Below are 24586 nucleotides of genomic sequence, written 5' to 3' on the forward strand. Positions count from 1 at the left end.
AAGCCAGTGTGGTTGAGATGGCTCATTGATAAATGCATTCTCTGATACCTCTACTGCTTCTTCAGCTTGCTTCACCGCATCTAAAATATTACTAAACACCTCACGAGACCAAAGTTGGACGGCTCGCTTAACAAAATGTAACTTTGTAGCCAACCGTTGTTGTAGTGGTTTCCCAGAGCATGGGACTGCCCAACTTGACCTAATAACATCCAAGAATTCTGGCATCGTCATCCAAATGTTCAAAAATCGAAATGGTTTAGGCTTGTTGTCCAGTCTAGTTGAAGTTGAAATTAAAAGCGGGGAATGGTCCGAAGGTTCCCTTGCCAGATGTTGCACCATAAAAGAAATTCCCAACGAAGAAATCGACTGATTCACAAGCACTCTGTCCAGACGCTTCCAAATACGAACCAAACCACCCCTATTGTTACACCATGTAAAAGGCGACCCCGAAAAGCCAGCATCAGAAACACCCGCTAGAGACATAAATGTTCTCAACTCCATCCCTTCATCCACTCGAAAAGGCAATCCGCCCCTCTTCTCATTTGTACTAACAATAGCATTGAAATCCCCCATCACCATCCACGGGCAATCTGAAGGATTTTCAGCTAACAAATTGGTCCAAAGCAATGTACGCTCTTGCTCGGTGGACTTTGCATGAACAAAAGAGACATAAACTGGACTTGGTAGAAGTTGAGATGTAACTTTAAGAGATAAATGTTGAGCCGATTCTCCAACACGATCACAAGTAAACGATTTCTGGAAAAAAACCCAAATAGAACCGTGGCTATTGACAAGCCAACATTCCATTTTGAGACGAGCTCCAATCAAATGTATGTCACACGGTGAAGTCTTAGGCTCACAAATAGCCAGTAAAGGAATAGGAAACTCATCAATCATCCGTTTCAACCTTTGAAAATTTGGAGTACGCGAGATACCCCGAATATTTCAAAATAAAAAATTAATCATGAGACAAAGCGGAAAAAGAGTTTGAAGATACCTTTGACTTAGAGCGTAAAGACCGATTACTCGTGGGAAGGATTCGAGAACTCTTCGGTTTTACCTTATTAACCAAATTAATCCCCTTCCCGCCAATAACCTTGTGTTGAGCTTGTTGAATGATGGGATCAAGATTAAAAATATCAATAACCAAGGATTCGGATTCACCATGTTGCCCAGATAACATCCCTCTCGATGATAATCTCCCAGGTCTATGTTCTGCATTGGAGACCTCCGCCTCTGCAAGTTGGAGCTCGGCATTTGATATTTCCTCTCTCGAGTCAGACAAAGCCTCTTCTAGTTCTACGATGCCCACATCAACCTGGACAAAATTATTGTCAAGAGTGAGAGCGGTTTGATGCTGTGAAGGAGATGTGTGCTTTGTTTCACCCCTTGGCTGAAGTGAAGACAGAAATGGGCTGTCACCAACTTTAGCAAGTGTTGGCTTTTGTTGTTGCGATGACCCAGCAGTAGTCCGTTGCTGCAATAAATCAGAAATCCCATCTTGAATTTCTTCCCCTTGAGAAAGTTTGACATGAGTTGAAGAGTGTACATTGTCTCGTGTTTGTCGGCCACCGAAATCAGTAAAGAGATTTTGCAGCTTAGTGTTTTCGGCTCCGTGATGATGTTCAACGCATAAAGTTTGTTCCACAATGGATTGAGGCCCCTCAATGTCATGGTCATGAATATTGTCGACACTATCAATTTGCATTGGATAAGTGTCGAACATTTGCTTTCTTTCGACAATTTGTTGCTGTAATTCTCCCAAAGTATTCTCCACTGCCATTTGTTGCTGGGACCCTTCATTATCATGATGTTGTGCAATGTTCTTCATGCCATTATCCAAAATGGGTTGTCCAGCAGAATCCAAAGCTACTTTTTGTTGTCCCACATCAGTAACTCCATTCTCTGCCATAACTGTTGCCACATCAAAGACGAGCTGAACAGATAGAGCAACCGCTGCTGTGTTTTCTTCATTGTCATCCACACCTGTTAATGTCAAATTCTGAAAATCTTTCTCATTAGTAATTGTATTGTGCTCAGGTGAAATATGTGAACGATCTACCATAAGATCATTGTTCCCATCAGTATCTATTATTTTCCTTTCGTCTTCGAACTGGACAGACCGCACATTCTTCACCCTTGCATCTGTTGATATCCCTTCATCCTCAATCATACCAGGAAATGGCACTTCATCAGTAACTTTCCCATTAGAAAGGGTCTTACGCATTTGTTTGGTTACAAGCATGGAGTCATGTTGACTTTGTAAATGTAAACCATGTTGCAGCCGCTTGGATTGAGTATATTCCACCTCAGTCGAATTCTTTTTGCAGTCCATAGACAAATGACCCAATCTCCAGCAACAAGAACAGTACGGTGGCAGATTCTCTGGTACTATCTTTTGCCAAAAACCTGATTCTCCTTCAACAGCTACCCAGATCCTTGGTACAACTTGTTTCGATACATCAATCTCCACACATACCCTGGCCATGCTAGGTCTTGTCCCAGCAGCCGTTGCCGAACCCAAGAACAAAGGCCTTCCTACTGGAGTAAGTATGGAGAACAAAGAATGTTTATCAAAATAATGAATAGGTAAATTAGGAAGACCTACCCAAACTGGAACCAAAGATGATTCTTTATGCACATGAAACTCCCTGGTCCATCGGAATACACGCATCGGATATTTGCCCAATTGCCAAATCCCTCTCATCCAAATCCTGTTGAATCTGATTCAGCTGAGCACTTAATCAAAACATGTCTATAATCCATCAATCCAATGGAAACTTGATCTTTCAGATTTAGTGAAGAGAAGAACTTGCGAGTATCCTCCAATGACGATCTTCCATGAGAAAATTTTCCAACCAAAGCCCATCTAAACGGTGCCGCAAGTTTATCCACATCTTCTCTGGAAAATATAACCGCAACTTCACCCTTGTAAACAGACGCTTGCCGAATTTGGATAGGTGATGTAGAAGGCTGTGAGAAAAGTTGGTAAAAAGATTTTTTTTCTGTAGGAGACCTTTGCCCCTCAACCGATGGCTGAAGGGCAGCCATTCAAGCTAAATGAATTCACGGAGAAACCAAGCTTTTTAGAAAGAAGGTTTTTAGAGAGAAGGAAGAGAAAGTATGATGGACGTTGGCTTGTTTAGGAACCTCACTATATGTCCAAACATCAATAATAGCAAAACCCCATTGAACTTATATGTTCGCAAAATCTTTTGGCACCAATATTTCATTAGTGGGTATGCTCAAATGGACACCTTAAATTTGACATATTTTATATAACAATGTAATACATAATTCACTTTAATATGCTTAAATCCATTAAAGCACATATTGTTCTATAAAAATACAATAGTGAAAAGTCTCAACAAAATATAATGGGTTTAATTGTCCACAAATAGTTAGAAGCATAATAGCAACTATACAATAAACTAAAGAGTTCTTTATGAGTCATATGATCGTAACAACAACTTAGCCGGCATCCTTAAGTTGTAAGATTAATGATCATGATTCAATCTAACGAACTCAAATAGTTGCAGCTATTTTGTTATTAATATTCTAACTTTATGTCAATTTACTCGATTCAACTCCTACTTTTCCTTATATACTTTAATAAAAGTGTCAAAATTGAATGGTCAATAGTACAAAAATGACAAAATATAAGCCAAACAACAAATACCTAATTACAGTATTAGAGCATCCATATAACTTGCAATTATTTCAAAATACAATCTTACAATCTTAGATTCTTAACAAACTCTTTAGTGAAGGCTAGATGAGACAGTTCAAAACATTCATTTTCTATCTCTATTAATACCAAATACATTAAAGGTATTACATATATCTTTCACTTAATATTTTTAAGATAAGAATTTCTTATTATCCAAAATATGAAAGAAGTTATTATCTATATACAAACCAACTGCACGTTATTCCCACTAATTTTAATGTGTAATAATTTACTAATATCATTCTTCTTAAAACAATATGAAGAATATATTAGTAAAAAATAAATCATTAATGGGATATCAATTTGGTTTAGATAAAGATTCTCTATCACTTGTAATCAATAGGCTATACTCTCTTTTACACGAACATAAGGTAGACATTTGTTATAGAGATATATAAATGACATCTACTTTAACATAGCTCCAAATATAATGAACTACAAGTGCCACAACCAATATCAACAAACACTCTTATTAACATTATAAGAGATTTACTATATTTGTACTCTTAAAGTTGAATAAGTCACCAACAAATATATCATTTAACACTACCAATATATCTTAATGATCCTGATAGACCATGCATTATCGGCAGTGTTAAACAATATCTTCTATTGTAGCACCAAACTTAAATGTAGTTGTGAAAATAGCTTTATAACAATTAAACCTAAAAACACACATAAACTCTTGAATTTATAAACATAGATATTAGCAAGTTCACTTGAATTGAAAATTTCCTAACTCCCACTATTTTCTTAATAATTTGACTAGTGGGTTTATAATAGAATGTTCTTTATATGATCTCTCAATTGGAGTCATGTTGAGACAATTGTTGAAATTTTGGCTTTATAACCATTAAACCTAAAAACACACATAAACTCTTGAATTTATAAACATAGATATTAGCATGTTCACTTGAATTGAGAATTTCTTGACTCCCACTATTTCCTTAATAATTTGACTAGTGGATTTATAATAGAATGTTCTTTATATGATCTCTCAACTGGAGTCATGTTGAGACAATTGTTGAAATTTTAAATTTCTCTTAAAATGCAATTAATCTCTTTAACATAATGGCAACTTGCATGATTCATGACGTGCGCGGGGTATACATATACAATAAACTCATCTACAATCAAGTTTTACATTTATAATTCCTAAATACTCCACGCGTGATTTATCGCAAGTATACGAATCGTGAGCGAGTATAGGATATTAAGGGTCGATCCTAAAGAGAAGAGTGATAATTACCGGTGTTTTTCAAACTCCTTTATTATCTAGACTACCATAAATATAAAATTAATGAAAATAACACTAGAAAGCTCGTAGAGATATGGAATTCCTTACTACTTTTGCAAATGAGAATACCGGTTAAGTGAATGCTATTATCTTGGTTAGTTATGGCGTAATTTTCTAATGTATGTGAAATCTACTCTCGTAGTGAATCAACTATACTTGTAGCTAAACTATACATACTCTTGTGGTTATGAAATTAACTACAAGTTCATTTCTTCTATGAAATTACATGAACAAATCACTAAAACCACAAAGGTGCTCCTCTACTCTCGTGAGTGAACTCCCTAAGTTTATCACTTTCTTGAACTCGTGTTAAATTCTAATTCTCATTGCAAATTTAATACCTTTAGATAATCACAACTAATGGCTGGTTAATCGTGATTAGAAAAGCAAAAGTGATAAATAACTTGCTCAAAATAATATCATCAAATAACCAAGTAAACATCACTAACAAGATGTAGAAAGTTCATCCATAGTCTAGGCATAAATTTAGCAAAACATGAAAATAAGATCTAAATTTGTATTATAGTTAAACATGAAATCAAATACAAAAAAGAAAGTGATAGGAGAGATGTCACCCTTGTCACATGAGCTTCATACTCTCCATCTTTGCTCCTCCAATCTTCTTCTAAATATAGTTATAAATACAAGATAGATAAATTACACTAACTACTTGATACTACCCTAACTAATGAATTAAGGAAATTCTAGTGAAAGCTACACTTTTTGTGAGTTTCTCTAACTTTCCAAAGTTGTGAAAATGTCCTCCAAAGGCTTATATATATAGAGGATTCAAGAGTCAAATGAGTTGTTTCTAGTTGTCATTTTTTACTCTTGAAACTCTCTAAGTTTGCTTCTCAAAGTTTCCATGCATCATCTGATCATTTCCAGCTGGAATCTTTGCAGAAAAAGTGGTCCAAAAACTTGTGTGAAAAGAGCACAAGTGTTGCAGCCGAAATCTCCTAAAACATGAGTAGAAAACGCGACCTATGCCCGCATTTTAAGCCCCTGATTTTCTCTTTTTGCAGGTTTGCTAATTCTGGCCAGATTTCATTCTTGTTCTATTTTTTGTCCAATTTCTACTGATATTTTCTCAATGTTAGAGGCTGAACTAACTCTTATGTAAAACATGAAAGTTGTAGCTCTTTGAGTTAGCTTTCCAATGCATCAAAATCATCTAATTTGGAGCTCTTTGGACTACAAAATGACCAAAATACCACAACTGGTCAATCCCTTATTTCAGCTTTCGACCCTAAAATTGCACTTCTGTATTTTGACTTTTTGACTAGGATAACAACTGAACTGGATTTTGATGTCCTATACCAAATGTAGATCTATCTCTTAGTTTCAAAATGGTATAAAGATCACCTCGATCTGATGTGTGTAGCTCAAGATATAGCCAAAATATCATAAGGTATCAAAGCTGTGAAACTCACTCCCTTTTATTCTTGATTGCATTTCCTCTTTTGCACTTTATATTCTGTTTTTATCACTTCAAATCACCATCAATCATCTAATTATCTTCTCAATTCACTCCATTTGATAATTGAATCATTAAACTTACAAAAACATGAAGTTTTCACCATTAAAATCTGTAGAAATGCAATTGTTCATACTTAAACCATAAAATGCATATTTTCACTAGAAACTTAATTAGCTATAAAATTAGTTAAAACACACCAAAACTAACTAATAAAACGCACTTAAAACACGTCAAATATATACTTGTGATAGGGTGTTAATTATTAGTAATTTTATTGTTAATTATTTTCTTTGTCCCTGTCAAATATTGTTTTGATTGTTAACATATACTTATATTTGGCATCTGGACTTAATTTCAAGAAGTGAAGCAGAAAAAGGGAGATCTTCTTGCAACAAATACTTCACACGTGGGAAGTTTCTAAAAGAAAATACAAGCCAGGCTCCTCGGGTGTATTTGTCCTTGAATTGATGATTGTAGTGAATTCCTCCATTTGCATGATTGCAGTGGAATTGATGATTATGCTGGAATTTATTGGGATGTTGTTTCATTATCCAGTGGGGACCACGTAGGATAGGTAATGGATTGCTTTAGACATTTGGTTCTTCTTTTGGGAATGTTATTCATGAGCCGTGGGTTGGCTTTGATGATTGTAGGACTTTTTCACTTTCGTCCACGAGACTAGTTTCTCCTATAAGACTAGTGCTCCAATTAGATAAGATTTTCCTATTAGACTAGTTTTGCTCCCAGCAGAGCACAGAGTGGAATACAGGTAGTCTTTTGTGCAAAATAGGAACTTGTTCATTTGTTTGTTTGTGTGGTGTGTAGTTTTCTTCATTTGGCTTGCTTTATGTTTTTTTCGTCTCTTCCATGAGACTAGTTTCTCTTCCAGGGAGACTACAGAGACTCAAACTCTCATTCTAAATTACTAGCAAGAGATTTATGCCTTTGAATTCAATTAAATTGTGTGAAAATTTTCTTATGAGGTGTGGCTAAGCTTTCCATCTAGTCGAGGATCAACACGACGACGCAGTCCCAAATATCTGTGAGATCGACTTAGTTTTCATGCGTTCCTTAATTTATTAATATTTGCATGTTTTACCACAAGTGTCGACTCTCGCATCAAAAAGTGGCGACATCTATGAGTAAGTAGTCCTTGAGCTGTGAAAAGTTGAGTAACTGGGTTCTTTCATCTAAAAATGTCAGAGTTCACGTCAAAAGACTTGAATAGCTTGGGACTGAGCAATTCTGTTCAAAAAAATCAATTAAAAACATATGTTGGTTTATGATCATATTGACCTGCCGATCCTTGTTCCTCAATGTTGAGATTTTGGTTACTAGTTGACCCAATTGCTGACTGTTGCTAGTTAAATATTTTGATTTTCTAGATGAATTAGCCATGAATTGGATGAGTATGTGATTTCAGGAGCTAATCGAGAGAACTATGTCTTGACACTTAGTCACTAAATTTCGATTTTGGTGTAAGCACAGCTTGGCAATAGATGACATGAGAGCTAGCCATTGTTGAGTTTAGTGTTCTCATGCTTGAGGACAAGCATGATTTAAGTGTGGGGGGAGTTAATAGGGTGTTAATTGTTAGTAATTTTATTGTTACTTTTTTCGTTTGTCCCTGCCAAATATTGTTTTGCTTGTTAACATATACTTATATTTGGCATCTGGACTCAATTTCAGGAAGTGAAGCAGAAAAGGGAGATCTTCTTGCAACAAATACTTCACACGTGGGAAGTTTCTAAAAGAAAATATAAGTCAGGCTCCTTGGGTGTATTTGTGCTGGAATTGATGATTGTAATGAACTCCTCCATTTGCATGATTGCAGTGAAATTGATGATCGTGCTGGAATTTATTGGGATGCTGTTTTCTTTCATTATCCAGCGGGGACCACGTAGGATAGGTAGTGGATTGCTTTAGACATTTGGTTCATCTTTTGGGAATGTTATTCATGAGCCGTGGGTTGGCTTTAATGATTATAGGACTTTTTCACTTTCGTCCACAAGACAAGTTTCTCCTATAAGACTAGTGCTCCAATTAGATAAGATTTTCCTATTATACTAGTTTTGCTCCCAGCAAAGCACGGAGTGGAATACAGGTAGTCTTTTGTGCAAAATAGGAACTTGTTCATTTGTTTGTTTGTGTGGTGTGTAGTTTTCTTCATTTGGCTTGCTTTATGTTTTTTTCGTCTCTTCCATGAGACTAGTTTCTCTTCCAGGGAGACTACAGAGACTCAAACTCTCATTCTAAATTACTAGCAAGAGATTTATGCCTTTGAATTCAATTAAATTGTGTGAAAATTTTCTTATGAGGTGTGGCTAAGCTTTCCATCTAGTCGAGGATCAACACGACGACGCAGTCCCAAATATCTGTGAGATCGACTTAGTTTTCATGCGTTCCTTAATTTATTAATATTTGCATGTTTTCTATTTGAATTTCCATGGGATTATTTTGTTAATTGGATGTCAAGGGTCCAATGTTCAATGTGACTTATTAATCTCTTGCCAAATTAACCAATTAAATCCATAATTGTTTAATCGGTTAATATTAGTGGCAACTAGCGTTTTTACATGCTAGGAGAACGTGCGATCTGATTTAAATAACTCTCATAGCGTGTTATTGATTTGGGATAGGGTTTTCTAATTTTTAAGGCAAGTAGAAAATTAATTCCTACGGTCGTACCTAGGAGTGTTTCCTGATTAAGGGTAATCTATGGTCATACCTTGGTTATCAATAAATTAAGGAAAAACTGGTCGTCAGAGCTTATAGCCGACTATAACTAACCTGTTAATAAAATTAAGTGAACACCCTTTGCATTAATGATCGGATGAATGGACTGTGTCTGCGTAGTTGTATCCTTGGCTAGAATTTGTCTATTATTGATTTAATTCCTATCTACTTTCATACTAGTTAATTGTTCGTTTTGGTTGAATTGTTTAATTGTCCCTATTTTTATTCCAATAAAAATTCCCCGTGTTCCGAACTTGAAAAGAATTGAATTTTTTTCAGTCTCTGTGGATTCGACCCTACTCATTACTATACACAAAAAATTTGTATTTTTCTTGAGTAGGTATTTATTATTGCACAGGCTCGACACCTGTCAACTTGTCAATTCACCTTACCTTCCAACTTCATTATTTGAATCAAATCACTTATTCTATTTTCTCAAAATCAAGTATTTCAATGTAAAACACTTTGCAACATATGACAGTATAATCTATGAAAATAATCATTTTTTTGTACATTTAGTTTCTTTAGGAATTGATTACATATTCCCACATAAGCTAAATCATCTATATGTTTTTATTTCAGCTTCCTTAAATGTTGATAATATCTCCCCATGGAAGCTGGAATACCTATCCAATCCATAATATAAATGAAATTCTTGACAATAATGGATGGACACACTAAAAACATATACAATGATATTTTCAAGATGTCACTGTACAAGAGTAAGGAAAAATTCAAATTGCTTTTTATTATGTCCAAAAGTGTTCATTTCTTGGTACAAACACATAACTCAAATTTTGTCAATTAAACATTGTGTATTCTTTATCAATGCTATGTATCAAGAATTATACACACAAGACATTCAAATTATCCCATTATAACTTCATTTTCTACCTTTTATATGTTTATATCTTTATTTCTTGTACAATTATTTTTTAATACAGGAACAAAGACATTAAGTTTGATTGGTTATCAAAATTAGATAAATAAATATCTTTAACCACTTCAACTTGGCAGAATATAATTCACAAAATTTTGTATTATGACTACTAATAGAGTAAGCTCCTTTTGCCATCCATAACAATCTGACCAGTCTACTTTCTGTAATGTAGTCTAAACATATGCCATGATAAAATTTAAAATCGTTAGGTCTTTTATTTTATCTAAATACACTTATGGAGACATATTTCAATCTCCTATGCAAACTTAATGAGTTTTCATGATGCCAATTTTGTTACTTAAGACAAATGGAGTTTTGTTCAATTTCATACATCATTTGAAAATCTAGAAATATAAATTTATTATTTTAAAACTACTATTGAATAATCAACATTAAAATTGTATTTAATAGTTATTAATTTAAAATAAGTGAATTCCAAATTGCAACAAAATATATTTTGAAAATAACTTTCTATTATGGGTAAAAATACTCCACTTGTATATTCGTAAAGGCATCATTTTCTATAATAGATGTTTTACCTCAATTAAATATATTCTATTTCTCTTTTGAAACTAAACATACGTTGACAATGTGAATTGTGTGATGTAAGACAATTCATCTAGTGTCATTCATGATCATAAAAATGAGGCATTCCATTAAATTCTTTCAAAATAATTTTCAATCATAAAAACAAATCCTTCAATTGATGAAGTTGAACACTGGACACGAGGAGAGAGAGTCAACCTTACAACACTGGACACGAAGGGAGAGATTCTACGAATTTTTCTCTTCTTTATCTTATATTCCTGTATCATTTTATTGTTCTAACATGTTATGTGTTATTTATCAATTGAACTAATCTCTCATTGTTTTCTCTCCTCTTGTATTCACAAATTTTAGAGATAAGAGTTCTGGAATGGTACTCGTTTAGGACAGACCGCCTTTTGTAAAAAGTACGTTTAAATTTTAGTTATTACATTAATAATACGTATATATATTGCACACCATTTTAGGCTTATCCCGACATTTAAATGGGGTAGTTTAGGTCATATTCCAATTATCGCATTGTATATTTATTTGTTTTAATAAACTGTCATGTATTAACTATAGAGGGAATGCTGCATAAGGGATCCCATATTGGGGATAAACTATCCTGTGTTTCAGATATGCAATCCAATGAGACTTGCACGTTTATATTTTTTGTATCATCCAAAGGAGTAGTGCACAAGGTAAGGTAAAATCCGATCCCTTTCATGATGACGGTATTGAAATTGATAGAGCAGTTTTTGCACATTAAAATATGAGCATCTAATAATCATCCTTTGGCCATTTTATGATACAAAAACGCCACCAAAAGTTCGTATAATTTACCCTTTATCACCCTTTGTTTTTGAAAAACTCTAACCTTGTCTCATCTAGTATAATAGATTCCATTTTGAGTGGGTTTTGCTCCACTATTTAAAGTGCCGACCAATAACTGAAGTGCTAAATAACTTATTCAAGATAATAAATATCAAATAACCAAGAAAATATTATATAATAATCATAGATAATTCATCCAAAATCCAAGGCATGAAACTTAGCAAATCATCAAGCAAATGAAAACAAGATCTAAACTTGTATATTAATTAAACATAGAAATCAAATACAAGAATCAAGAATTGAATAGAAAAAGTTCTTGCCACTTGAGTTTCCATCCTCTCCTTCTTCATCCTCCATCTTCATTCTTGTTGAACTAAATATAAAAGAGCGGATGAACTAATTCATCTTCATCAACATAAATTGCTGCAACCAAATGAACAAATAAATAAAGGGAGTTAGACTAAACAGAAGAATTGGTATCTTAGTTAAAAAAAAAAAAAGAGATTAGATTGACGGGACATATGAAATGGCCATTTATTACAAATTTTTGTTCATTCGTGGGTGATAAATTAATGATAATTCCCACATTAAGAACCAAAGTGATATGAGAAAATAATGAACTAAACAAAATTTCTAATAATTCTTAAAAAGCAAACTTATGGGAATTCAATACCTAAGGTTTTTTGGCAGACATTAATCAGGTGATTGCGAAATCCCTATTTTGATTCTCAAACTCTCATTCTTTCCCCTTTTGTGATTGTCGTCTAAGATCCAGTTTAAATTTTGGTTAAGTGAAATACCATTTTGGTTGCCATCTCCAAGGAGGAATACAGAATTCCTTGATGGAAGAATTATGCCAGGTTGATGAAGACCTCCAACAAAATATCCTGCAAAGCAATTGGTGGGCACATACGTGAAAGGAATCCCAGCTTCTTCAACAGCTTTTATTACTACCATTTTATCATCATACGTGACACTTCTTGGTTCCATAGTATCGCCCATTCTTGCAATATCAGTTCCAAACTCAGAGGACAAGAATCTCTGCATTTAATTTCGCATATATTAAGAAATAAATAAACTAGAATTAGACTTATGCCAGGCAATAGATTACGTATCTTGACATCTCCAGCCTCTTTGATGGCCTTGACAAGCTTGAGCTGAAGTAACATATGGTGGAATCGAATATGAACCCCAGAAATTGCACATATTGTTAAGAAATTGAGTTAATTTCTTTTAGATAGATTTCTTGTTTGTGTGGAAGTAACTAGTTTCGTAATTGGTTTTAGTTACTAGTTTCCTAATTGGTTTTAGTTACTTGAAATAGTAGCCAAGGAATTTCCTATTTTGTTTAGGATTAGAAGTTATTTTCTATTCTATACAAGTTTAGGAATTAGAATTGGATTCCTGTTATTATTTGGTTTTTTGGACAAATAATGTTCGCTATAAATAAGTGGATTAGCATACTACAAGAGACACACTAGGGCATACAAGAGGCTATATGTAGCCTTATACATAGGTGGTGAGAGAGGGTTCTTGAGAGATGAGAAATGGTATACAATAGTTAGGTTTGGATTCAAATTGTATTCTTATATGGGATTTTCCTCTCATAATAAAGAACGAATTTCTCTCCGTAGACGTAAGTTCAATGGTGGAGGCAAACCACGTTAAATATTGTGTGTCGTTTATCTTTCATGCTCGTGGTTTGTTTCTTATTAAATTGTTGTATACTTGATATTTCAATAGCTGTTTATTCCGTGTTTGGATCCTAACACATATAACAACATCCACGCATCAACTTCACAACATCAACCAGGCATTCATAATCGTTAAAAGAACCAAGGACAAGATGGGCACCTTATGCCTTAAAGGACAGCAGCATTTGGATTTTCTCAATATCAACACCTATCTCTGGACGATGATGAATGTAGGTTTCATGACCTTGCTCTAAACTTGCCTTTGCCAGCCTCTTTCCCTAGTGTCCTGTTCCCCCAATAATCAGCACCTTGCTGTTCATGGCCTCTATATATATATATATTGTATTCAATATGTTCTTAATAATCTTCCTTTTTTAAAACAAATATGTATATTTTATTAGTTGAGAACATAAAATAAAATGTAAGAGGGGGACCAAACCCGACGTCTAATACACAAATCTAAAAATAAATTACCTGAGACTCTTAATCATCTTCCTTATTTATTAATTAAATCAATAGTTGGTTGTCTAATTACACAAAAATTTATTGGGGTACATATGTTGGTTCAATATTTGTCTTATGGCATACTCCACACTATCTAAGACAGCATGAAGAATTGTCAATACCACATCACAACGTTATAGCCCAGATGAGCTCTTTTGGCGTCTTTCAAGATAGACCAAATTTCCTTTTTTTTCCCCTCTGTTTTGCTAAATTTTAAACTGACATCTTGTAAAGAAGCTCCATGCTTCATTTTAATTTGCACTTATTTTGACAAAATCAAATGATTTCTTTCCATCATGAGCATGTCCAAAAAAGTTGCTCATGTACTCCTGAAATTCTACTTCTCGGTAGATTGCTCCTCTATCAAGCTCTGCCAGATGACACAGCGGACCTATCTTTGCAGTTGGCCTTGGAATAGCAAAAAATGGTACAGAAACTCGAGATTTTTTGCTCATCGTATAGACCCTATGCTCAGCACTTTTGTACCTTCCATTGCTCAGGATCTAGGATGTAGAATAAAAATTGTTATAGTTCTAAAATCATGATCAAATACTAGTATAATCTTGATAATTCTAGCAAATGATCAAATATATTTGTTTCAATTCTAGAAAGCAATCGTTGTTACGAAGCTTACTAACAAACCAAAAAAAAATCTCAAAACTCAGATAATCAATCTTTGAAAAGACATTCAATTGGGAAAGTTTGTACACTGGATCAAGTTTCAGGTAAGCAAATTACAACCAATTCAGAATTCATACATACATAGCAATGGATTAGTATTTAGTTAAACTAGGCAAGAAGTTGCTATCTATAATTACCGTAAACAGACTGACGAATTATGGAATTTAACTTAGCTCAAAATAGCTATGAATATGGTTATTAAGCATTTACTAACCTATAAGGAGTCCCCAACATTAATAACTAGAGCACCAAGAATTGGAGGAATCTCTATCCACTCTTCTTTTCTGCCATTAAGTTTACCTTCTTCCAGCTTTACGTATAAACCTCCAATACCATCTTGCAAAAGCACAGTTAATGTGCCCATATCAGAGTGGCGCCCCACACCAACTGTCAGTTCAGGATTTGGGCAAATGGGGTAGAAATTCATGTTGACCATCTTCATGCCAATTAGGGATTCGAGTCTTGAGTCATCAAGTGTTACTCCAAGATTTCCAATTAACACTGTCAACAGCTTTCTTACCATTTCAATTGATGATTTCAGGTAGTCAAGAGCCTCTTCCCTGAGAAAATAATACAAACATGGATTTAAATGTTGAACGCACCTAAGATCCTTGATTTGGCAAAAGAAAATGGAGGCTTCACCAACTTGTTCACTTGCCGAAATTGCAGATGGAGAGAATTTGTAGATCTATGAAGTTGTAGATGAAGCATGAAAGAAGGAACAAAATCCATAAAGGTCTTGAAGCCAAAGGAATAAAAAGGAATAAGGGTTGGAGGAAAGCGGCGCTCTTAGTAAGCGCTAGGGTTTTTTATCTTTTAGTGTAGATTAGGTTGTGTTTAACTTAATTTTATAGTAAATTCAAAAACCGTCGGTTCATAGTTCGTCCGATTTTTACCAGTTCAAAAGGTTTGACCAATTCTTAATGGTTTAATGTTATTTTCTGGGTTTAGTACTCAATCGGACCGAAGTTAAGGCTGGTTCGCAGTCCAACCGGTCGAACCGGCCAGTCCGGTCCGATTCTGAAACACTGCTATTAGTATGATATAACATAAGACATATGCTAGTATAATTTATTTGAATACCCAAATTTGGTAGTAGGCGAAAATAGATATAAATATGATAAATAGTGGGGGTTAGTGGTTATTTGTAGGTAAAGATGCATTAAGTTCAATTGACTGCATTTATTCATAGTTTCAGATGAAGTATACAGATGTTTTGCAACTATTAAAGTGCCTAATCAATAGATGAGAAAGAAAAGAAGAACCTATCGTGAATTTGCTTAATACATTCTCAAGGAGTCATGTCGCATATTCTAATGCAAGTTGACTTTGACCATTATATTCATCATAAAATAAGTTCTGTTTATTTGATATTGGTGGGCATTATTAGTAATTAAATTATTTTATGATGTTTTCTATGTAGTTGCCTTTGTATTCAATGCAAACTGGAATACTTCTTAATTTCTTTGCCCAGCATGACTATAGTGTGACAATGTTTGGATGGAAATGCGAACAGTGGATGTTAACTAAGCTGGTAGCTATGAATTTTAAAATACTTGAGATTTTTCATTATAAGGCTTGCATTACTTGCAAGTTGAACTTTGAATAAAGCATGATATTGCATTGACTTTTTTTTTTGAATTTTCTTAATCTCTATTTTGACTTGTGTAGATTAAAATTTGAGGCAAAATTTGGATAGAGTTGAATTACTTATAAAGTATTCTTGCAAATGAAAGTTTATTGAGGATTGTGACTGTGGCTCCTAACCGGTTACTAGATCACTAGCCATTGAGAAAATAATAGAAATAATGGAAAATAATGTGGCTTCACTTGATGTGAGCAAATATATGTCTATTCTATTTGCCAATTATAAATGGATGAGATATTTTCTCACTAAAGATTGGTTCAATATAATTGAACCACTAAGAGAGGTTATTTGAAAAAAAATGTTCGAGAACATCATATCTTTGCTATTTTATTGTGTAAAAGATAAATCTCAAATTTTAGTCAAGGATATGATACATATCAAGGGGGATAAGTGATAGGTCATAATTTGTTGCTAAATTTATAATTATTCTCCCCTTGATTTTAGCCAAATATTATTTTAATTATCGGATTCTACTTATATTTGGTATTTTGTGCTTATTTCAGGAGCAGGAATGAAAAGTGCTTAAATAAAGATTTTCTAGTGAAAAATATTTGATGGTTGCACGGGGGCGCGCCTAAGTTCACTGCTCAAAACCGAAAAGTCGGGATTGATATTGGGCAATCTCCAAATCTGAATCAATTTCCTAATTTGATAGCTAGCAGGACCTTCCTGATTTCGCGGGATCATCCTCAAATGATTTGGAGAGTTTTTAGGAAATTAAATTGTGATAGAAATCTTTTTAGGAAGTTGATTGGTATCAAGATACCAACCAATTAGGGATTATGATTCGGGAGACACTAGCTCTCTTTGAGAGGCTAGAGACGAAAGAAGAAGCAGCAATTTTTCTTGTCTTTGATTTCCTTTGTACGGATTTGAGGGAGAAAAAGCCGAATCCCGCGTGATTACTACTCGCCTAGGGAATAAGAAAAGAAGATGATAGCAGCCGCTTGGCTCTCTTCTCCTTTGAGTCATTTTTTTCTATTGTCAAACATTAACGTAATTTCCTTCAATGGAATTGCGTGAGTTACTCAATGGAGAGTAACTAATCTTGTTTTCTAGTCAAAAGATAACTGAAGATTTGGTTTGACAATTACTGTGAGATCTAAATTATTTTAACTATTTCCTTCATTTATTTGTATTTGTATGTTTTTTGCTTTTGATTATTGTTATAACTCTTGTGTATGATTGATTAGTGCGCAATAATTAATTATTCATATAAGCTATTTTGGTAATTAGGGGTAATTGAATCCGTAATTGTTCGATTATCTTTATCTCAGTAGCAACTGGCATAATTGATTTTATGTCAGGAAAACATACGATCTAATTTAAACAAATCCTCGTAGCGTATTTGCTAGTTAGGATTGGGCCATTCTAATTATTAATGCAATCTAGAAATTAAATCCTACGGTCATACCTAGGGTTGTTTCCGGGTTAGAGAAATAGTTAACAGTCGTACCTTAACTATCGAGAAATTAAGGAAAGGTTGGTTGTTTATCGCGTGCATGACAACTATAACCAGTCTATTAATAAATGTTGAAATTATACTTGAATCGATGATCAGTGCCTGAACCATTTCTAAAGTATACCCTTGACTAGAGTTCTCCTAAATATTTCTTTTAATTAATTATTTACTATATTTGATTTATTTACTTCATTAGCATTTAATCCCAAACCCCCCATTTATCTTGACTTGAAAGGAAATAGATTTCTCCCCAATCCCTGAGGAGATGACCCTGCTTGCTACTGTCTACTAGTTAGCGAATTTAGTCAAATAATTAATTCGGGTACATCGGATTAAGCAAAGTCTTCGGATACAGGGTGAATCAAGTAACCCATTGCACACCTAAAGTCCCTGCTCCAATATCTAAAATTGATTATTGACTACTTTTGTTGGTAGTTAGGTTTTATTTATTATTATTGCATAGGTTCGCCACCTGTCAATTTTTTGCGCCGTTGCCGGGGACTGGTGCCTGATTAATTTGTTTAATTTTGAGTTCATCTTGTTTTTATTTTTTTTATTTTTCTCTTTTTTTTAATATATAGTTTATGGCTGCTAACATTCCGTATTTTGGTGATAGACTGGATTTTATTTCTAGAAGGGGTTATGAAACTCGTGCTTTTTCTAATGATCAATAAGCTGTTGCAAATTGTGAAACTTATTTTGTCTCATATCATTCTATCGACATATGCCATACATTTCAAGATGGTCTAAGTGTTCCAATCGATACTTTTAAAGATTTTCTACCACAATATCAAACGTGGTATGACCCTTATTTAAACGGGTATGAGCAAGGATGGTAGGATGATTCCATTTTCAATTATGAACAAAGGCCAATAGATTTTCAGCAGCTAGAGTCTCAAGAACCCTTATCCATGTCAGGTATGTCTCTTGAAAAAATAGTTGAATTATTAGCTACTAACACATATCAAATTCAACAGGAGACACATCAATTCCAACAGGAGACACAAAGGTTGATTAAAGAGATGGAAGATGGAAGGCGTGAATTGGCATCTACAATGAGTAAATTGATTTCTCCATTTTATGAAAAATTGCCCTCACAGACCAACATCAATTTTAAAGAAGATGAGAATATAATTATCTTGACAAGTGACATGGAACTGCAAGAGTCTCAAGAAGAAGAATCTAAAAATGCAGTTGAAAAGGAAATTAAAGTACAAGAAATGGAACTCCAATATCAAATTGTTCAAGTAGATGAATCCAGTGAACAATCTCCAAATATGGTGACATCTCCTCCATTCCTTAATCAATATTCTTTTGACTCTTCTTCTTTAATTCCTGTTGGTGAGATTGATTTTATTATACCAGACGATTTTGAATTTCATGACAGAAATAAGTTAAGAGTTGCAATGGCAAAATATCTCGAATCAGTAAATGCTCGCGATGAAGAAGTGAGTGAAGAATTAAGATTCTTGTTGAATTGTTTGGCGCCATCTACTAATCTATGGAAGACCATATTTCGTGTGTTTAAGAATTATTCTATTTACGAGGGTTATCAAGGATGCATAAAAGATGAAGCACTGAAACGAGCTACACGGTTTTATCCTCCGTGAATAAACATGGCGATGTCTAGCCAAAGACATTAAAGAAAGGCGCTACTTGGGAGGCAACCCAATGCTCTTTATTTTAGTTTTCTTATGTTTTTGGAGTTTTCGTTCAGTGTTAGTTGAGTTTAGTGATTTGTTATTGTTGTGGCAGGAAGCTGCTAGTTAGACGTACCCACGCTAGGTGGTCACGCCTAAGGAAGATAATTCACGTCGGCGGGCAGAAAACTCTCCATTAGTTAAGAGTACCCACGCTGGATGGTCATATTTAAGGAACTCAAATTTTGAAGATTGGTCAAAAGACTCTCTAATAGTTAGGCGTGCCCATGCCAGGTGGTCATGCTTAAGGATCTTAATTTCGGACGGTTGGTCAGAAGATTCGAAGGCTGTTAGGCGTGCCCACGCCTAACACAGGGGTTTCTTTATTCCAAAAAAAAAACCCATGGTTCTTCTTCTTTCTTTCTTTCCTTTTTCCCCCCCTTTCCCGCTGTTGCCTTTGCCCGCTTGGCTGTCCGCCGTTGCTCCATGGCCACCTCACAGAGCACTTCCCCAGCTCGCTATAGCTACCATCTTCGTTCAGTCGCCGCCGCTAGCCATCGTTCACCACCGGTGCTCTCCCTCTTCTCAATCCCTCACTGCTTGTTCTCATCTTTGCTCAAACAAAGGATAAAAGGAAGAACCGACCATTCCCACCTATGCCATAGCTGCTTGAGACCCTCCATTGGGTGCTCAGGGAAGTTTCGTTATTCTTTTGTTTCGTATTCTATTATTTATCTCTTACATTGAGGACAATGTAAGATTTAGGTGTGGGAGGAGTAGTATATTGGTATTTTATTGAAAAAGTGCAAGTGTAGACATTTTTATTGGAATTTTTTTGTTTGACTTTGTCAAATTTTATCCAATTTTTACCTATCTTGTGCATATTTGTGCTTGTTTCTGATAAATGATGGTTAGATGTTTCAAATTTTTCTATTGCTGAGATTTTACACTCTAAAGTGTTAAGTATGACATGGTTTAGTTTAAGGGTATCTCTTTGGTGAATATTTGAGATTTTGTGATTTTTACACTCTTTGGTTAACTTCTCTAAGTATTGTAAATATTTGTTTAACATTTTTTGTGCAAATTGGTTCAGCTATTAATCTTAGTTCTCCGTGTTTAAGAAATGAAGCGGGTTTGTGTGATTTTTAATTTTAATTTGGTGCTTATTTATGAATAGTATTCAACAATACTCTGCTAGTATCGTTGCCTAGTAATCGGAACTCTTCACCACAATGTCGACTTTCGCGTCAAAAAGTAACGATAATTATGAGTATGTGGTCCTTTAGCGATAAAAGTTGAGTAATCGGGCTCTTTCATTTAGCCAATGTCGGAGTTCGCGTCAAAACGCTTAAATCGCTAAAGACTAAGCATTCCCCCTAAAAAAAAAATCAATCAAATGCGGGGATATTTTAAAAAAAAAGTGCTAATAGTGAAAAATGTGGAAATGTTTGAATGAATTGTTAGCCCGCTGATCCATGAATTTTAATGTTGAGATTTTGCTTAATAGTCGAACCATTTGCTTATGGATGTTGGTTGAATATTTTATATTCTTATATTAGTTAGTCATAAATTGAAAGAGTCCTTAATCTTGAAAGCTAACTGGAGAGATATTTCTTGAAAATTACCACTAATACTTGACATATGTTTTAATTATATCGTGGCAATAGAAGATTTGAGTAATACCATTGTTTGAATTTGATTACTTGATTTGTGTTCTCATGCTTGAGGACAAGCATGGTTTAGTTGTGGGGAAAATTGATAGGTCATAATTTGTTGCTAAATTTATAATTATTTTTCCCTTGATTTTAGCCAAATATTATTTTAATTGTCGGATTCTACTTATATTTGGTATTTTGTGCTTATTTCAGGAGCAGGAATGAAAAGTGCTTAAATGAAGATTTTCAAGTGAAAAATATCTGATGGTTGCACGAGGGCGTGCCTAAGTTCACTGCTCAAAGCCGAAAAGTCGGGATTGATATTGGGCAATCTCCAAATCTGAATCAATTTCCTAATTTGATAGCTAGCAGGACCTTCCTGATTTCGCGGGATCATCCTCAAATGATTTGGAGAGTTTTTAGGAAATTAAATTGTGATAGAAATCTTTTTAGGAAGTTGATTGGTATCAAAATACCAACCAATTAGGAGAAAAAATAGGGATTATGATTCGGGAGACATTAGCTCTCTTTTGAGAGGCTAGAGACGAAAGAGGAAGCAACAATTTTTCTTGTCTTTGATTTCCTTTGCACGGATTTGAGGGAGAAAAAGCCGGATCCTGCGTGATTACTACTCGGCTAGGGAATAAGAAAAGAAGAGGACGACAGCCGCTTGGCTCTCTTTTCCTCCGAGTAGTTTTTTTTCTATTGTCAAACATTAACGTAATTTCCATTAATGGAATTGTGTGAGTTACTCTCAATGGAGAGTAACTAATCTTGTTTTCTAGTCAAAGGACAACTGAGAATTTGGTTCGACAATTACTGTGAGATCTAAATTATTTTATCTATTTCCTTCATTTATTTGTATTTGTATGTTTTCTGCTTTTGATTATTGTTATAGCTCTTGTGTATGATTGATTAGTGTTCAATAATTAATTATTCATATAGGTTATTTTGCTAATTAGGGGTAATTGAATCCGTAATTGTTCGATTATCTTCATCTCAATAGCAACTAGCGTAATTGGTTTTATGTCAGGAAAACATACGATCTAATTTAAACAAACCCTCGTAGCGTGTTTGTTAGTTAGGATTGGGCTTTCTAATTATTAATGCAATCTACAAATTAAATCCTACGGTCGTACCTAGGGTTGTTTTCGGGTTAGAGAAATAATTAACGGTTGTAACTTAACTATCGAGAAATTAAGGAAAGGTTGGTTGTTTATCGCGTGCATGACAATTATAACCAATCTATTAATAAATGTTGGAATTATACTTGAATCGATGATCAGTGCATGAACCATTTATGAAGTATACCCTTGGCTAGAGTTCTCCTAATTATTTCTTTTAATTAATTATTTACTATATTTGATTTATTTACTTCATTAGCATTTAATCCCAAACCCCCCCCCCCCCATTTATCTTAACTCGAAAGGAAATAGATTTCTCCCCAGTCCCTGAGGAGACGACCCTGCTTGCCACTGTCTACTATTAGCGAATTTAGTCAGATAATTAATTCGGGTATATCAGATTAAGCAAACTCTTCGGGAACATGGTGAATCAAGTAACCCATTGTACGCCTAGAATCCCTACTCCAGTACCTAAAATTGATTATTGACTACTTTTGGTGGTAATTAGGTTTTATTTATTATTATTGCACAGGTTCGGCACCTGTCAATAAGACAAAAATCCTGTGTATGTTAAAAATCACCTATGAGGATACAACCACTTAGGGACTAGAGATCCCAAAAGTTAGGTTAGAGACAAATGAATCATAGAGTGGTTTAATTAATTACTATGCACTACTTTAATTATATTGTCTATCCCTATGATGTAAGTCCATTGGTGATCCTATGACGATAAGTGAGGTTGGGATTTTTAATTCGCTTATAGGTGGGATGTCTAAGTCATAGGAGCATTCTTGTAGACTCACCTATATGAATTTGGAAGTGGCACCGCTTCGCATGAGAATTTGAGCTAGTTCTCTAGAGTACTCATGAAAATCGAGATAAAAATGTGCTGACTTATGAAACCTGCTTTAGAACACTGAAAGATTTATGTGTGTGATATGATTTTATGTGCCCTCAAGTAGTCATCGTTTAGAGGCTTTGTCCACTTTGACTCTAGCATAGGAATTGTTGAACACTAAGTGAAGGTTTAAAAGCATTGACGCATTCATTATGCCTGAATTTTTAGTCTTTGCCCTATTAAGTGTTAAGTTTTGAGTATTATATTTTTTATTAAAATAAGTAGGGGATTGTTGGATATTTTAATAAAAAAATATCACATCTCAATTTTGAATTCAAACACAATAAATTACAAATTGTTCAATGAATTTTCAGCTACAAATAAAACCATTTAAAAGTGTAACTTATGTTTTGAATTGTGTAACCTATGCAATGATTGGGTTTATGAATGCATTTAGAGAATTTTTTACCGTTATACAATGAATCTAGACTTTTCAATTTGTAGCTGAAATACGAGATGTTAATTCCTCTTAATGTTGGAATTTTAATACTCTTAATTTTTCAGTCTATAAATAGAGGTCTATATAAACCAAGTGACACATATACTTTGCTATTTTTAGATTATTTTCTACTTTTTCTTCCTCTCATTACTATTAGTGAGGTTTCTGTCTAACTCCAATAGTATAGATTAGAGTAGACTATAGTGAGGAAAAGGTTGGCTTGTTGTATCTTGAAGGCGATGTGTTAAAACCTACTACACCGGAGGATACTCCGTAGGGACACAAATCATTTTAAAAACAGCAATCTAGACTGCGTCTCAACCCACGCCAAATTAACTTTTTATGGTACAAATTATTTGCATTTTTAATGCAATATTGAGATATCAAAATTTTGTTAATTTTTTTGTTAAATTTTAGTAGAGAAATAATTGTTACTTATATGATTATTTTGGCCTAGAACCAACAATAAACAATTAACGAAAATGAGTTTTTTCTTTTATTTTTTAATTAGAAAAGGCCCGAATGCAAATGTAAATGCGCCAGCCCGGAATCGAACCCGGGTCTGTCTTGTGGTAGGATATTACAAGAACTGTAAATTAGGCGAATCGAACCGAGTATCTCATGTTTGAACTCTGTTCATTAAGCGATTCGAACAACGTTCGTGTTCGTTCATTAAATTTCGAATTCTAAACCTGTGTTGGTGTTCAGCTCGTTAAGCAAAGTTCATGTTCGAGTTCGTGTTCGGCTCGTTTAACATAAACGAGCCATTCGCGATCATGTTTGAAATATTCGAATCCAAATTATTTTAAGCCTTAAATATGCCATACAAATCATTAATCATTCTAAAAAACAATTAAAGCACTATGTGACTAAATTCTATTATTCATTAACTATATAACTAACATTAACATAAAAATAACAAATAAAACCCTCCAAATACAAAAGTCTAGCCATAAAATTAACTCTAAATTTTGTCAAATGATAATTATGTCCATGTTCGCGAATGTTTGTTAAAATTTATGAACATGCTCGTGTTCGCTCGATTATTAATCGAACAAAAAAATTCATTCGAACTCGATTCGTTTAAAATTTCGAACGAGTTTTTCACGAACACGAACGTGTTGAAACGAACTGAGCTACCGAACAGTTCAGTTTGTTTAACACTCTAGATATTACTCTACCACTAGACCACTGGTAGTGTGAATTTGACAGACTAGTATATATGATGATGAATCATGTCCCCAAACCAGCCAATGCATGGGTAGTGGGGAAACAGGGAATCTAGGGAGGCTGCAG

The 24586-nt window shown here is 34.3% G+C and overlaps 1 protein-coding gene and 1 pseudogene across 1 annotated transcript; both read right to left on the reverse strand.

Annotated features, from left to right (window-relative positions):
• Positions 1-11918: 11918 nt before the first annotated feature.
• Positions 11919-14198, reverse strand: LOC113766164 (annotated as a pseudogene).
• A 440-nt stretch (positions 14199-14638) lies between these two features.
• LOC113758072 (feruloyl CoA ortho-hydroxylase 2-like) lies at positions 14639-15085 on the reverse strand. Its single transcript, XM_027301130.1, has one exon. The coding sequence runs from the start codon at positions 14945-14947 to the stop codon at positions 14639-14641; it is 309 nt and encodes a 102-aa protein (XP_027156931.1). The 5' UTR covers positions 14948-15085.
• Positions 15086-24586: the final 9501 nt, after the last annotated feature.

The sequence above is a fragment of the Coffea eugenioides genome, chromosome 1, assembly GCF_003713205.1.
Source record: "Coffea eugenioides isolate CCC68of chromosome 1, Ceug_1.0, whole genome shotgun sequence".
In the NCBI taxonomy this organism is placed as follows: Eukaryota; Viridiplantae; Streptophyta; class Magnoliopsida; order Gentianales; family Rubiaceae; genus Coffea; species Coffea eugenioides.

Excerpts from the sequence above, each read along its gene's own strand:
- LOC113758072 (XM_027301130.1), bottom strand. The coding sequence starts at position 14,947 with ATGGTAAGAAAGCTGTTGACAGTGTTAATTGGAAATCTTGGAGTAACA.